The sequence below is a fragment of the Condylura cristata genome, unplaced genomic scaffold (assembly GCF_000260355.1).
Source record: "Condylura cristata isolate star-nosed mole 26May11 unplaced genomic scaffold, ConCri1.0 scaffold00010, whole genome shotgun sequence".
NCBI classification, from domain to species: Eukaryota; Metazoa; Chordata; class Mammalia; order Eulipotyphla; family Talpidae; genus Condylura; species Condylura cristata.
In genome coordinates, this window is record NW_004567111.1 from 41,497,378 (window position 1) to 41,512,874 (window position 15,497).

The 15,497-nt window shown below is 38.8% G+C and overlaps 1 protein-coding gene across 1 annotated transcript in view; it reads right to left on the reverse strand.

Annotated features, from left to right (window-relative positions):
* The window catches only part of FLT1 (fms-related tyrosine kinase 1), a 165,230-nt gene that overhangs the window by 69,792 nt on the left and 79,941 nt on the right, over positions 1–15,497 (reverse strand). Inside the window, exons 12-14 of the mRNA XM_004680172.2 lie at positions 12,070–12,178; positions 5,691–5,999; positions 870–1,016 (exon numbers count right to left, since the gene is read on the reverse strand). Coding sequence (XP_004680229.1) covers positions 870–1,016; positions 5,691–5,999; positions 12,070–12,178 — 565 coding nt within the window. The remainder of the gene's footprint in view (positions 1–869; positions 1,017–5,690; positions 6,000–12,069; positions 12,179–15,497) is intronic.

The following is a 15,497-nucleotide window of genomic DNA, read 5'->3' on the forward strand; positions in this document are numbered from 1 at the left end:
CATTCTGATTTTACTTTTGCTGCTTTTGTTCCATTTGTTGCTTTTCCACACGTGCACATGTGCCACTCTTCTGCCATTCCACTCGTGCCCATACCCCAGATGCCTCCCTCCACGCCAACCTCCCCCCAGTGTAAGGCCTCTCTAAAACATTTATAGAATCTGCAAATTGGAGTTGTTGACTAGAGGACTCACATGTAAGCACCATGCTATTACTGCCAGTTATTTATTTGTTGGGGGTACTGCAAATAAGTGGCACTTTTATTTTTAATACAAAAACAGTAATAAGAATATTAAGTACGTTCAATTTACTCTCATTTAACTACAAAATTATGAGGCACGTAATGGATAGCGTTCATACTTACTGATTTGTGTCTAGTTGTTTCTAAACTAATTTTTAGTTGAAAGAAAATAAACACATGATCATTAGTATAGATTTCTTTCACCAGTATTATAAAACATTTTTTTTAAATATTCTTTTTACTAAGTCAATAAAATTGGTATAGGTGAATTAAAAAGATGACAAATCTGTTCCAAATGTACGTATGCTAGATGCTTAAAGACCTGAAGTACTGCAAGCCGAGGAACTGGATTTCCTCTGGTGTTAAACTGAACTGATACCCCTTGTATCATTTCCTCCTGAGTGCACTATTTAAAGCAGACTCCATAAGGATCTTCTACAGGTTTAAAAACATGGTTTGCATAAAAATAGGCTCAAATATTCATCTGATCTTGAGACAAGCAATAACTAGAGCCCAAGAGTTTGCATCTTTATCCTCGAAATAGGTCTAGATATGCTGGACTCAGTGATGGGAATGTGTAGGGAAGAAGGAATGACAAGAAAGAGTAAAAACAAGGAACAAAACTCTTACCAGGCTCTTCTTGTATTTTGTGGTTGTTTTTAAACCAGGTTATCTGAGGCTCAGGCACCCCGTCAGCCTGACAGTGTAAGGTGGTGGAGCTGCTGATAGACACTGAGTGATCGCTCAGGTTCCGCAGGAGGTAGGGGGCTTCCTGATCTAGTGAATAAAGAAAAGGAACTGTTATTGCTCTTCAGTGTTATTTTACTGTACACATAGATCAACATTGTAAATACATATAGGAACAGTAAAATTCAACTGTCAGGGTGCATTTGTATTTTGTTCTTTAAGCTTATCTTATATGGATAACCTTTATTAAGTTGCTATAATAAATCGAACTTGTTAGAACACAGAATAAAAATCAAGACCTAGGATCTGTATTTTCAGGTTGTGATAGTAAGATTTTTTGCCTCACCAACTGGTTCCCTTCCCATTTTTTTTGAGAGAAACTTTTCTAAAACCTGAGGATTTTGCAGAACCTTTTGGGAACTTGAAATGAAAAACCTGATCTTGTATATAAGCTTGTAATGAATTTTCACATGCATAGATGGCATTATAGTGATGAGCTAATACAGTTCCATGGGTACTCTTCCTGATAGACTTGTGGAGGTATGTTTGGATTCTCAGCTGTCAGTCACCTAAATGGTAAGGCAACAGACCAAACAGGAGAATTTCTTGAACTTTGAAAGCTTTATTGATTACTTCCTTCCTCCACTCCCTTCCCAAATGCAAGCGCCCAAAGGATTAATTCAAGAGGCAGAGGCACAGATTTGTAGTTTTTGCACTATATAATAGTACAAATAATGTATTTTATATTATTTTCTCTTAAAACATACAAATATGATACAATACAGTTTATTTTAATAAAATGCCAACCAATATAGTACAACAAAATGAATTTAATACATTAGGATGCAATACATTACAACATGAAAATCCCACATAGGAATAACAGTACCCCCAAGGCCCCCGATGCACAGTGTCTCTATTTCATGAAATAGTCAGTCAGTCCTGCTGATGTCTATACATTCTAGTTAGGTGGGTGCTGGGTTGGTAGCTCAAACTTCCAATGTAAAATAATGAAAAACAACTACTGTCTTTCCCACCTTCCCAAATTATCCTCCCCGCCACCCCACCACTGTTGCAAATCCTGGAACAGAAATCAAAAGAGTTTTGGCATAACTTACGCATCCTGCGTCACTGGTTTCAATTATAGAATGAGCTCTCTCTGACCATTTTTGATTTCCTCATCTTATTGTACTAAAACTCTGAAAGCAGCTTAGGAGTGATTACAATGCTCTAAGAGATGACACATTGCAATGGCTTTGATTCCATGTCCCTGCAGGATTCTGCCGAGTCCCAAAACCTTTCTCTTTTTATTCCTGCAGGGAAACTCTCAGGATTAGCATTCATTAAAGCAATTTAGAAGTCTCAGATTAAAAAGTATATTATCATGTAACTTTTATAACATGTTGACATGGTATATATAAAATAGCAGGATTACTATCTGTTAGGAGAAACAGATTGCTTATTATATTTTGATTTCCATAGCTTATTAGACTTGTTTCATTCTATACAAAATGAAATCTGAAGGCAAAAAAGTGTTAGAGGAAGCGCTTTGATTTATAAACTCTTCCCATAGAATATAGAACAAATGATAGCAATAATCCTTTCACCTGTTTCAGTGAGTCTTTTCTAGCCTGTCTTGGCTCCCTGGGCAGAACCATTTGAGTATTTCTGTGCTTGCATTCTGTGAAACAGCCTTTCCTAGTTGAAAATGTAGTCCTGTATCAAAATCTTCAATTTTGATAACTTTTACCATGCTTGATCATTACGATTTTGTTACTTTTATACAGTGAAGATCCCAAAGGTATCAGCACACCAGGATAAGAAAATAAAGAACAGTATCAGATTACAATTTAGTATCTTTTACAGTGGCAAGTCAACTTTGACAAATCTCATTTAAAACTCAGACCCCACTCACTGAATTAGGCTTTTAATAGCTTTCTCCAGCACACATACTATTACCTATGTATTCAATATAAAATAATCTATTACTCCCAATAGGCCTTATTATCAAAAGAAGTCTGAACACAGAGCCCACAACAATCAAATTATTTTCATAGCTACAAATTGTAACATCATCAACACAGAGTTTGAGCTTTCCTGACAGGCGGATGGGAAAACAACACTTGCATAGAAGCGAACACCTGATTTGAACATAAATGTCACAAAGGACTCCCGAAGGATTTGCCCTAACTGTACTACACAGACTTCAGACAAGAGAAGCAGCAAAAGGGTGGCAGAAATAAACACGGGTCTCTCAATTAAATACAAAGTTTATATAAACATGTCTGAAACATACAGTATTATGATTTTTTCTTTGTACCCATTTCTAAAAAATGTTCTCTGATGTGCTAAGTCTCATTTTTGGCTAGTTTCTAAATGACTGATCAACCAAGGAATCATATATCATCCCCACTTTATAGATTTCAATGTATAATATATACATTATAGTGATCTGCTTTAACATTTTAAATAAGGTACATTGAACTTTTATTGTTAGCCGAAGTTACCTGATGGAAATAGGTAGTTGTTTTCCAAAATGTAACTGTGGAGTTGATCCCTTCAAGCTGAGAAACTCAGAATAGGAAATATCTGCTAGTTATCAATAGCCAAAGATACTCTCCACCAGGTTCCTTTACTTTTCAGTGTTGCAGCCCTGAGATCTGCCAGGTCCCATAAAGACAGAATCTCTATCTCCCTGGGGGGTGGGGACTGAGGAACCAGCCTCACTCCCTCTACTCCTTGCCAACCATTCTTCCAGTCAGGCTCTTTTCTCTTTTTTCCAAAGATTAACTAATCACAATGAAAGAGAACCTACCTAAATGTCTCCTCTTTTTGAAATTCCTCAGGAAAGATGAATTATGCAGTGAGCAATAAATTACCCTATGGAAACTTCTAAAATGTCTCCTATAAGTACTAACACCTTTCCTTCTCCTCCCCACAAAAATGGCAATTTTAGGGCACTGGAAATGGTAGACCCCTCACGTCCAAGTCACCATTTTTAATGTTAAAAAATCCCTAAACTATTCCCTTTCCTTTTTGAGTTTTAGTAAAAAGTGAGGTCCCCAAGTACTGTGGTAGTCAAGCATTGTTTCCTGAAGGAACACTCTGACTTATAATGAACAAAGACGCCAGGCAAAAGAGCCATAGGTAAAATTTCAAGATACAATTGATTATTCTTTCCTTTGGGCTGACAACTTCCAGGTTACTAATTGTTTTCAGAGCATTTGGGACTCCATAAAACTGGCATTCTGGGGAAATGCTATTGTTTACTCTTTCACACTTGACAAAAGCAATTCCCACGTGAAAGACAAGTTTAGCCGTGGGACAGAGTCTGTTACCTAAAGGAGGAAACAGTCTGGTGAGTTCCCAAGCCTGAAAAGCTGTCAGATTGTCACCTCCTATCCAACTGCCCAGCCACTGTGTTCTCAGCCGTGGCTCTCTGGGTTATTATGTCTCCCTTCCAATAGTTCATGCAAGTCACATTTATAATCAATCATAGATGAAAACAAAAGAACAATACATATTAGATTTGGAGAAAAAGTCACTTTCCCTTCAAATGCAAGCTTAAAACAAAAGAGCATAATCTCTCTTGATTTAAAAATAGAGTGTATGTTAAAATGATTCTGAATTCTTCTGTAGTTTCACCATGTTTTAATCCCCATTAAAATCCTCTTAACATCTGCATATGGGGAAAGTGAACTTTTTATATGAACAAGTTTTAGAGATACAGTTAGAAGACTGTATTCAACCTGTGGTTACAATAGCTTTTATTTCCCTGGTAACTTGATTGCGGTACACCTTTGAATGTCACCGATTAAACAGGATCACGTTCTTTAGCATAACCAGAGGACAAAAGAATATTGAAACTGAAGGCATGATCCACTTCATTTCAGCTGCTGCCCATAGCTGGATAGTCCACTCAGAGGCAGTAGGCCGCCTGCAGGTTAGCTATCCAGAATTGCAGATGGAAGCAAAGTGGACTTGAATTGGGTGGGCTTTCATAAATCATATTGCAATAAAGCTTTAATACCTCTGAATTACACCGACATCTTGCACCCCTGGGGCCCACTTTAGAAGCTCCAGTTCAAGATGAATGTGCTTAATGTAAAAAAAAAAAAAAAAAAAAAAGGCATTTTCAAATAAATAAGCATTAAAACTCGCTATCCAGGTGCTATTTACAAATCAAGAGCAGATGAAATAGTACAAAATAAAACCAGGCAGTGGTCCAACAGAGTCTTAAATTCAACTGTACTCATTCTGGGCTGGAAAATTAACTTATTCATGTCCATCTTTGGCAGAAACCAGTATTTGCTTAAATTATTCAGTTTGTGCAGCTTTGAAACTTAAAAATAAAAAGAGGTTGGCATCAAAGTGGAAGGAAAGGATCAGTCCCAAGTTGCTTATCAGGCAGGAGAAGACAGCAAAGAGCAAAAAACACAAAGAATGCACTGCAGGGATCCTCCAAATCCAAACGTGCACCAAGTTGGCCCCCAAGGGCAGACCCCTCAGCCCGAATGGGGAGCCCAGAGCTGAGACCTTGGGGTCTCATTATTACTCCTATCATCTCCAAACTCATTTTGGGAGGAGCATCTCCTCTGAGCCGGAAAGTTAGCAACAGTGACAATAAATCAAGATGATATGAGACAACTGTTACTTTTTAATGAGTCCTTTAATGTTTTACATTACTTTGTGTGGTACAATCATTCCTTGTGCTTTTAAATTTGGAGATCCGAGAGAAAACAGCCTTTTTGGTGCAGTGCTCACCTCTAATTGTAACTTCTTTCTTCTGAAGGATTTCTTCCCCTGTGAATATGTTCCTGGCTCTGCAGGCATAGATGCCTGAGTCTTCCAGAGTAACATTCTTGATGACAAGATTGAGAGTAATGGAGTATTCTTTAGTGACAGCCATTTTTTGCTTGCTAATACTGTGGTGTATTGTTCGGTTGCTGACTTTTCGCAGCAAAATCCAGGTAATGTCTCTGTATAAAAACTTGTTAACTGTGCAAGACAGTTTCAGGTCCTCTCGTTCCGTGGGCATTTTTTCCAAGTTAACATAAAATCCATTTGGCACATCTACAACAAAAACAGAAAGGACCTCAGTACATAAGATAATCATGGACTCATACCCAGAAAATAGCTCATCACAAGATATTCAAAGCTTCAAAAAGTTGTTCCTATACAAATTCTCTCAGAATTAATAGGGCAAGCACTTATCTTCTTATTTTCAGGGGACTGATCAAACATGGTAGCTTGGAACCAACAAAGTTCAATCCACCAGAAATGAGGCAGGAAAGGCAAAAAGGGCCATTGTCAGGATTGGTATGCTTTCTGTGTTTGCCTGAAGTTGCTCTTCAAAGAGGAATGGTTTTTACCACTTGGGATAAGCAAACTATGCAGTTCTCATCACAGACAGAACTCCCACTGGTGAGTGGACTTTTGAAGTGGGCAAAATAGTGAAGTAACACAAAAGTCACTTGTAGTAGAACTCAAAGATGGTCAAACTTTTCCAAAGTAAGTTGTGAACAAGTGAGAATGGGAAATCCCAGATACAAAGAGAAGGACTGCAGCCAGGTCTGTCAGCATCAATTTAACCTTAAACTTTCCCAAAAATAAACAGCTGCTTTCCCAAATTCCCTACAATTGGATTGACAGTGGCTCCCTTGCTGCTGGGCCCTTACCTTCCTTCCATGGTCTGAGCTGGCACAATGCAGCAGAGAAGAGCCAAGTTACCTGCTCAAGTCCCCTTTTGTATGACCCAGAAAAGAGCAGGGAATTCTCCTGCTGATATTAACAACTAAGAGTTGTCAGAGTACAAAGTGGGGCCAGTGAGGAGGGGATGGCAGATAATAATTTTAAAGAGCAAATTTATGTTAAAAAAAACATATTAAACATTTTTGCAAAAGTGTCTGCATCATTACAAGTCATTTTCTCCATCGTCAATTCCCAGCTAACTTTCATCTCCATCTCATGAGTGTCTCTACCATACCTTCTCCTGTCTCTGGAGCTTTCTTACGCTGGGTCAGCGTTTGTGCTGACAGTTTCTTAGTATCATTTGGGATCATTTCATCAGAGGATTAAAAAAAAAAAAATCACTGGTTACTGGCCCTGAACTGACCTGCTCTCCAAACCCTCCTATTGCTTGCTACTGGTGGTGTATCTGTAGCTGAGCAAAGAATTTGCGCCAACATTTTACAAAGTACTTTGAAGATGAAAAGCACTGTGTTATGCTATTATTATTATTATTATCCTTTGCACACAAAGCTATAAAGAAACCTTTAAACCTTAAGGGGACAATAGTCCAAAATTAGATATCATATCAACTCTTTCCTAAATCTCACTTTGCTTGTTTTTCTGACTTCTCTGGGCTTTGGCTTTATTATAAAGTGTCACGTCTGAAGAAATGCCAAAGTATTCATTTGAAACCTGGGAGCGGGGGGTAACAGTGGCTTATGAAGCTGTCAGTGGTTGGAGAGAGAGGATACCACGAGAAGCTTTCCTGCTCTTAAAATGAAAATCTAAGAATGTGCCAGAAGATGAAGAAGTAATTGATGGTCATTTTTAACACAACAATAAGGTGTCAGAAATAGCCCCACTACTTCAGCATCTTTTTATGTTTGGAACGTTTTCCAAGCATGGAGAATAAAACATCGACCATCAACTTTTACACAGATACAAGAACAGATGTATTATGCACGGTTGCAATCAAGTCATTTCTGAAAAGAGCACAGACTTTCCATTTTTGAGGTCTCATCCTGGTAGTTAGAACCCACGCAAGTCCAAGTAACACCATTAAGATCATGTAGAGAGTTTCTATTTACTTTAGTGATTTGAAACTTCCTGTGGAAATAGCTCACAGGTTTCCTGATGGAAGATTTTGTTTATCTTTGCCAAGCACCACCAGGAATCTCAAAATAAAATGCATTTAGTGACACTGGGAAACCAGGGAGATAAGGCCGAGCTGTTCCTGTTTCACCCTCAGTAATTGCTAACACACCCATAGTCGTGCTGAGTGCCAGCAAAACAGCAAAAACACACACATAGGAACAGAGAAGAACCAAGTAGGTTTTGAGATCTGTTTCTCACATGGGGGGCATTGTTACTGAAGCTAATTTAGTTTATGTTATCAGACAGCCTCTTAGAAATGGTTACCTATCTTTCAATATAACCCCTTTGGTATTCTTTTTGATGCAGAGAAGATGATAAATAAAATGTCCTAAGCTGGTTAATGAATCCAGAGGGATTTTGCCCCTTAATTCATGTTTTTTTTTAGCCTGAATACAAAAACAGATCCAAGAAAGAACTGCCTTCTGACTCTTAAAGTGAAAGCAAGAAATCTTCCCATGATTAAGGATCTGTTGCAGATTCAGTACAATCATCACCAGTGTCAACTTATAATCATCCACCTAACATGTGTCACATTCATGTCCTCTTTTAAGGCATTATAAAGAAGAGTCAATCCTTGTTCAGTCAACCTAGAGTTACACTCAATCTAGGTCACAAAGGTGTATATTTGGAGTTAGACATTTTGATTCATTGGGATCAAACACATGGATTAAGTTCATGAAAGAGATGAGCACAGAAATGAAAAGAATGAAAAGAATCTTATCTGTCAGGTAAAAATAAGACCTTTCTTCTACTAAAGAAAAAAAATTCTTAAAAAGAAAGTGAACGATTATTATTGCTTCTTTCAAGTAGATGCTGTGTAACAACGGTGTCCAAATGATTAGTGCAGCATGGTGTTCTGCTTCTCCTCACAGCTAATCCGTTTGCATCATTTGGAAACTACGCTAAGTCATTATAATTTTAAGAAGGAGCAAAGTGTTCAAAATGAGGATCAATAAAGACCTAAGTCTAGATCTTTTGACTCAATTCATTTAAATGTTACATTCTTTAAAAGCATTATCTGTAATAGGTCAACTGTAAACACAGAACCAAGATACAATATTTCAGAAAAGAGACACACAGGAGCAACATTCTTAAAAGAGTATGTGTTCTCATTTCTGGTGAGGATAAATCTCATGACAAGGATTTAAGAAAGAGATAATAATTTGTTTTCAAAAGAATGAATGTAAGTATATGAACCTATTATCACCAATCAAAGCTAGAGTTTTTCAAGGTTATTAGAAAATAAGTCAAAAAAGTTTAAATTCCAGGCATTTGGGTATTTGATTGGCATCTTGATTGGCTGGATTTGTACTCAGTTTTAAGACTGCAGCTCTTGAATTTCTAGAGGAAAACTATGAACTTCAAGTAGGTAGGCAAATCAAAGCTCATGCCTCCTTTCAATGGACAAGTCTTGGCATATAAAAAAGGTTTCACCACCCCCATGTTGTCATTTATATCACATGGTGGGAGGTAATTTCTGCATGGATTCAGCAGGTGGTTAGCTTTATCAGCTGGGACTCTTTGAAGAACAACACTATGTACAGATGCAGGAGGCAGAGTGAAAAGCTCCGTGGGATGGGCTGGATAGCTGTGGAACGCTCATGAATGCAGGGCATCAATGAACCTTTCTTGGGGGACTTTGAACTATAAGAAATGGAGCATGTTATTCTTGGTACCCTTAGAACATCCTCTACCACTACTACCTAGGCAAGAGAGGTCGCTGTCTCACTCTCCACAATGTAAAGAGTGCTTGGTTTAAGTGGGAGCATGCTCACCAAAAGCCTGGGTCACTCTTGCATCCTTATTTTGTTTAGAGTCCTTGGGATCCCAGAATTCCCTGTAAAGATGGTCCCAAGCCTGCTTCCAGGCTGTTTAAAGCTTCTTTGGGGATTTGGGGTCTATCCTCCTTGGGTCAGGTTGCTTGTCAGCACACATGCCAGCTCCAAGGGAAGACTGTTTGGGCATGAGTTGGGTGTGTGTGAGCTGGGCATACACCTGGTACATAACCCCTTGCAGTATAGGACAGACCCAGGAGTGGAAAGATTTTACAGGCCATTGTGAAGGTGTATTTGTTCATAAGAGACTGAACCATAACACTAGAATTAGGACTTGTGAGTGGTTAGATGAATGATTTGTGGGCCATCATGGGTACTCGTGTTGACTCTGAAACATCAGTGTAGACCTCTTTTCTCTTCTTTCTTTTCTCTATCATTTTTTTTTAAAGATTTATTTATTTATGCATACAGGTCTGGGGTACAGGGGTGGTGAGAGAATTCACCAGAGACAGAGTGGGGAGCAGAACAGGCAGACTGAAGAAGTACACTGCTGAGGGGAGCAGCAAGGCAGGTCAGGAGAGGTCTGCCGCGCCTTGTGGATCACCTCCGGGGCGGGGATTGAACTCATGCTGAAGTGACTTTAGCTTCTTAGTGCTGTGCTTTAACCCACTGCACCCCAGGGAGGGAGGGCCCTTTTCTCTCTCTCTTTTTTAATATTTATTTATTTATGCAGGGAGTGTGAGTGTGAGCAGATTCACCAGAGACAGAGTCGGGTATAGAACAAGTAGATCTACTGAAATACACAGCTGAGGGGAGCAGCAGGTGAGACAGGAAAGGTCTGCTGTGCCATGTGGGTTACCTGTCTGGCTGGGGATTGAACTGCTGCTGCAGTGGCTGCCAATAGCTTCAGAGTGCTGAGATTTTAACCCCTGTGCCACCAGGGAGGCCCTTCTTTCTCCTTTCTACCTATTCAAATATTCAGCTTCTGTTCCTTACCCCTCCTCAGATCCTACTTCATTCTTAAAGGTTTAGAGCTACGCAGTGTGGTGTGTACCTACTAGTTACCTGGGGCTGTTGAAATCTTAAAATGTGGGTAGTGTGACTGAAGAACTTAATTTTAGTCAATTAACTTTTTTCAACTAATTAAAAAAATTGAATATTTTAAAATACTGATTTCATGTTGAAAAGGTAATATTTGTATATAATATTAAACAAAATTAATTTCACCTTTAAAAAAGGTGGTTACGGCATGGTTCAACCTTTTGTCTTTGAAATCAGACACCTAGTGGCTACAGATTTGTGTGGTAACATGTTTTAAGCCAAGTTAGAAAGGGTAATCCAAAATTTCATATTAAATGACTCCCAAATCACCTGAGGTTGGCTGGAAAACCAATTGGTGTGAATTCACTACCTACTCTAAATCAAGAAATTTTCCTCTTCAGAATGAGGAAAAGATGACTTCCCTTTCACTTCTTGAATGAGAAAGAACAGCACAGACTTGGTCCAGAGTGGGTCTGTCGTATGCCCCTTCACCTCTCCAAATGCCATTTCCTCATGTGGAAAATGCAGGCGCTATAATACTGCATGGTCACGAAAGTTTCTTCTAGCTCTGACATTCTGTGAGAACTACTGAAAATTACCCCCCACAAAGCAGCTTCTCTGAAGGGTGCTGATGGCAGAAGTCTCCCTGTGACTTGGCAACCCACATACCTCATGAAATTGAACCTACTCATTTCTTTCTAGAGATCACCAGCAACACTGCAGCCTGCAACATGAAGTGCAAAGTTTCCAGAAAGTTGGCAAGCTGCCTAGGTTTCCTCAGAAAATTGGGGGAGTGTGGAGCCAGGCAATTGTTTTCATACTTTGAGCTACTTACTTCCTTCCTGTACTAATGGAGGACATAGGGAGTGCCATTTGTGTACCTTGGAAGTTTAAGGATTCACATAAGATCATATTTAACACTAAAACCTCTTAATGGTGCCCCAAAACAGCACATTAATTACTATGAACAAAGCTTAGTTTCAGATTTAAAGGAGAGCCTCATTTCCCAAAAAGGAGAAATTATTTAAGTTGGGAAACAATTAGTTTCTTGGCTAAATAAATGTTATCATGGACATTATAATTGGTTTCTTTGATTACTGAACAACTTTGGTTCAACTATCCAGACTCTGTGCTAGTTACTGAAGGGAGTTCAAAAATGAACCTGCATGATCCCAGATGTACAACTCACCCTGGAAAAGAAGACAACACATACAATTCTCTAGAAGAGAATTCAGGGAAATAACTCTTTAGGAAATCCAATGATTCTGTAGAATGCCTTTCTTGAGGGCAAGGATGAAGGTACTCAAAGTTTAACAATTCTATGGAATATTTTTTAAATAATAGTCACACAAGCTATAAGTGAACTACAAGCAAACACGATTTGAAGAGAGACAAACTAAGGTCACTAGCCTGTCTTTGCGAGTATAAAATGTGAGGCTTACCTGTGATATAAAATCTTATGTTTCTCTCCACAGTTCCTACTTTATTGGAGGCCATGCAACTGTAGATGCCAGAAGTTCTAGAATCTGCCACAACCAAGGTGCTTGCCGTCTGCAAAACAAAAAGTAAACTTTAGCTGACCATAGGACAGAAAACTAACTGAACATCCCTCAGGTCTTGGGGGAGGGTACAGTGATTCAGCTCTCTCATTTACTCAGCAAACAGTACAGGAGCCCCTGTTAACCAGAAGGCTCTCCGTCTGCTGAGCCCCAGCAAGAATGGAAAAATAACAGGAAAGCAGGTCCTCAGGAGACTGGGGACTATGACATCCGACTCATTCGAGGGTTTCAGGCTTATTTATCTAGTGCTGCTGGCGTAACAATCACAGACCTCAAACCGAGATGTGGGACTGCACGTCCCTCTCTGGGTGGTGGTCAGCTCCACGTCAACGGGAGGAACAGGTGAGGTGACCTGCCCCGATGTGCAGACAACCTGACATCGCAGAGGTCACTCAATACTGGCAGCCTGTTAAGTGTGGTCAGGGGCATGTTAAGGTGAGCAAAGACAGAAGAGAAAGTTTGGCAGGACCTTTGCTTTGACATTCTCTAAGAATGCAGCATTGCGGGCCGGCACAGTGCTGAGAAAAGCTCATTAAGTCCATCGCATGTATCTGTCATTCCTGATCTAAAAGTGAAGATCTAAGTCATGAATGCAATAGATTTCAGTGCTGCTACTAGAAATAACAGTGCTTATATTGCAAATTAGCCCCCAGAGAAATAAGAACAGTAAAATTTACGCAAGCTTGAGAGCTTCAAAATGGAATGAAACTAAGTGCTGAAACATTAAAGGTATATAGCTGTCAGACTGACATTGAATTTTTATTAAAGATAAAAATTAGTAATATTTGATAAAAATTAGGAGATTTAAATGTGAGTGTTCTTACACTTAACTCTAACTTGCAAAAGAAAAAAGCAGTAACACTCTAGAGGGTGCAGATGCTTCCAGACCAATAGCATGTCCTGACTGAAGTATAATTGTGGAGTGACTCACAGGCTAGTCACGTATCAGGAGCAACGTGACGGAGGAGTTAAAAAATGAGATTTTTTTTAAGACTCCACGAGACTTGGGTCACGGAAAAGCATCCCAACATTGTTCTGAATTGTTAAACCACGTGGTAGGCACTTACATCCTCACATCCTTCCAATCCATTGATAAATTTCTGTCTTTAATCCACAGGTCAGAATACTAAGCTAGTATACTCCTAGCTTTTTTTTAGCCAGCTCTGTAAATGTCACAATTGTACAGTGAATATTACATGACACTTCCTCTTTTATTTACTGGATCTGTTTAATTACATCTATCCATGTATCCTCTGTTTATTTTTACAATCATTAATGAAAGTCTTTGCAATGTGGTATTATTCATTCTGCTAAGCAGACATTTGAGTGTTTATCAAGGCATTTCCCAGAGGTTGACAGAGATGATTATAACATAATCCCCACTTTTAACCTTGAAGAAATACTTTAAGGTAATAAAGAATTTCTCAACTTAAAAATCAAATATGCGTTATTGTCTACCCGCCCACGAAGGCAAAGAATCAGTGGGGAATCAATGAAATCAATAGTCTCTTTCCCTGTTTCAATCATTAAGCTTTGTAAGAGATGGGGAATAAAAATTCTGGAGAGCCCTTTCCTTTTTTAGTTATTGCATCTACCACTTTGGAATTACAGGAGAAAATGGAAGTAGAAGAGAAGCTTCTTGCTAACAATGTGAAAGGAAGAGTTAGCAAGTGGCAGCTGGAAGGACAGAAGCACCAGCCAGAGAGACTCTGCCTCCGTCATAGGGCGTTAGGGCTCAGGAGCAGCCTGCCACAGATTCAGAGTAAGGAGCACACGATGGCACAGTCCCTCCTCTCTGTCTTCCCTCAGCCCAAGCTCTGCTTTTATTATAAAGTCAGCTCTCCAATGTCCATGCCAAGGAGTCTCGCAGAACTTTGTTTAGCTTCTCAGACTTATTTATTGTTGCTCACTAAATAAGTGAAAAACTCATTTTTGTTTGGCTGGAGAATATTTGAAGTTATGGATATCAGGGGCCTGAATCTGAAAGTCTTATGTAGGTTTTTACTAAATTTGTTGGATTTCACTGAACTCAAAGCAATTGAGTACAGGAAACGGGTTTCACACCAAGGGAAAATCAGTTCAGATGTACACATTTGTCACATTTAAGATCTGTTCAGGCCATCTGGGAATGGCTGTAGCTGTTTCATAAGACTCACAACCGTCAGGCAGCTCAGATATATTCTGTGTCATCAGAGAATAAAATTAAGGTACCTAGAAGTGAAATGAACCATGGTGCTATGCATGGACCTGAGTCTCTTATGTTGCCTGAATGACCCCTTCCAAAAGAGACACCTTACCTATAGTCAAGTTTGTCCCAAACCTCTGGCGCAAAATCGCTATTAATATTCAACTAGAAAACAACATAGATTATATATATAATCTTTTATCTATATTATCTCATATATATGTGTATATATATATATGTATATATATACACATTTATATTTCATCTGCAGGCCTTTATATATTCCTTGCTGTACAACAGTGCATGAGGCATAATACCACTTAATCCTCCTGATAGTCCCATTGAGAGGGGTGTGTTACCTGTTCACAAGGTCCATCAAAAGAAATCTCAAAGAGGTCTGTTTGTATTTGTTCTACAACTAGCTTTTCTTTGTTATATTACACACATACATATTTTAGTTCTGAACCCACACATTGGAGGGTGCCTGTACTTGTCCTGCTAGGACTTCAAAGGTTTAGATATTGTTAGAAACAGGCTTTCCAGTCAAATTTCAGGTGTTTTTTTTTTTGTATGAGCCTGGAATGCTGGTGAAAAATATCATAAAAAGAGGCAACTGAGCTTATAGAAGCTAAATGATTGATTCAACGATACACAGTGCACAGACAGGCGGGGGCAGAACTAAAGTACAAGTCTATCTGACTCCAGGGCCAATGCTCTTAATCTCCTCACAGAACTGCTTCTTGCTTTAAAACTCTTTAATAGCATAGATCTCTGGATAGCACAGACACGGTGGTAGATTTATCTGGAAAATCTCCTGTGTCAGCAGAGATGGCTCACATATGCGAAAAGTCCATACTACATGAGTACTGGTCTCCTGTAATAATATTTTGCACAAGCTGCCAGCTGTTTTTCAACTGATATAGCATTACATATTTGGAAAATATGATTGTTGGATGAAAATGTGATAACTAAAGGAATAAATTAAAAATATGGTGGGACTTATCTTTTGACTGGTTTATTAAAACATAAATTTTCTAGCGTACTTCTCTTTTTTCAGAGAATATTTTTTTTATTTTAAATTAAAATGCATTTTCATGAAAAGCAAGAGCTATTGGACAGTGGAGGT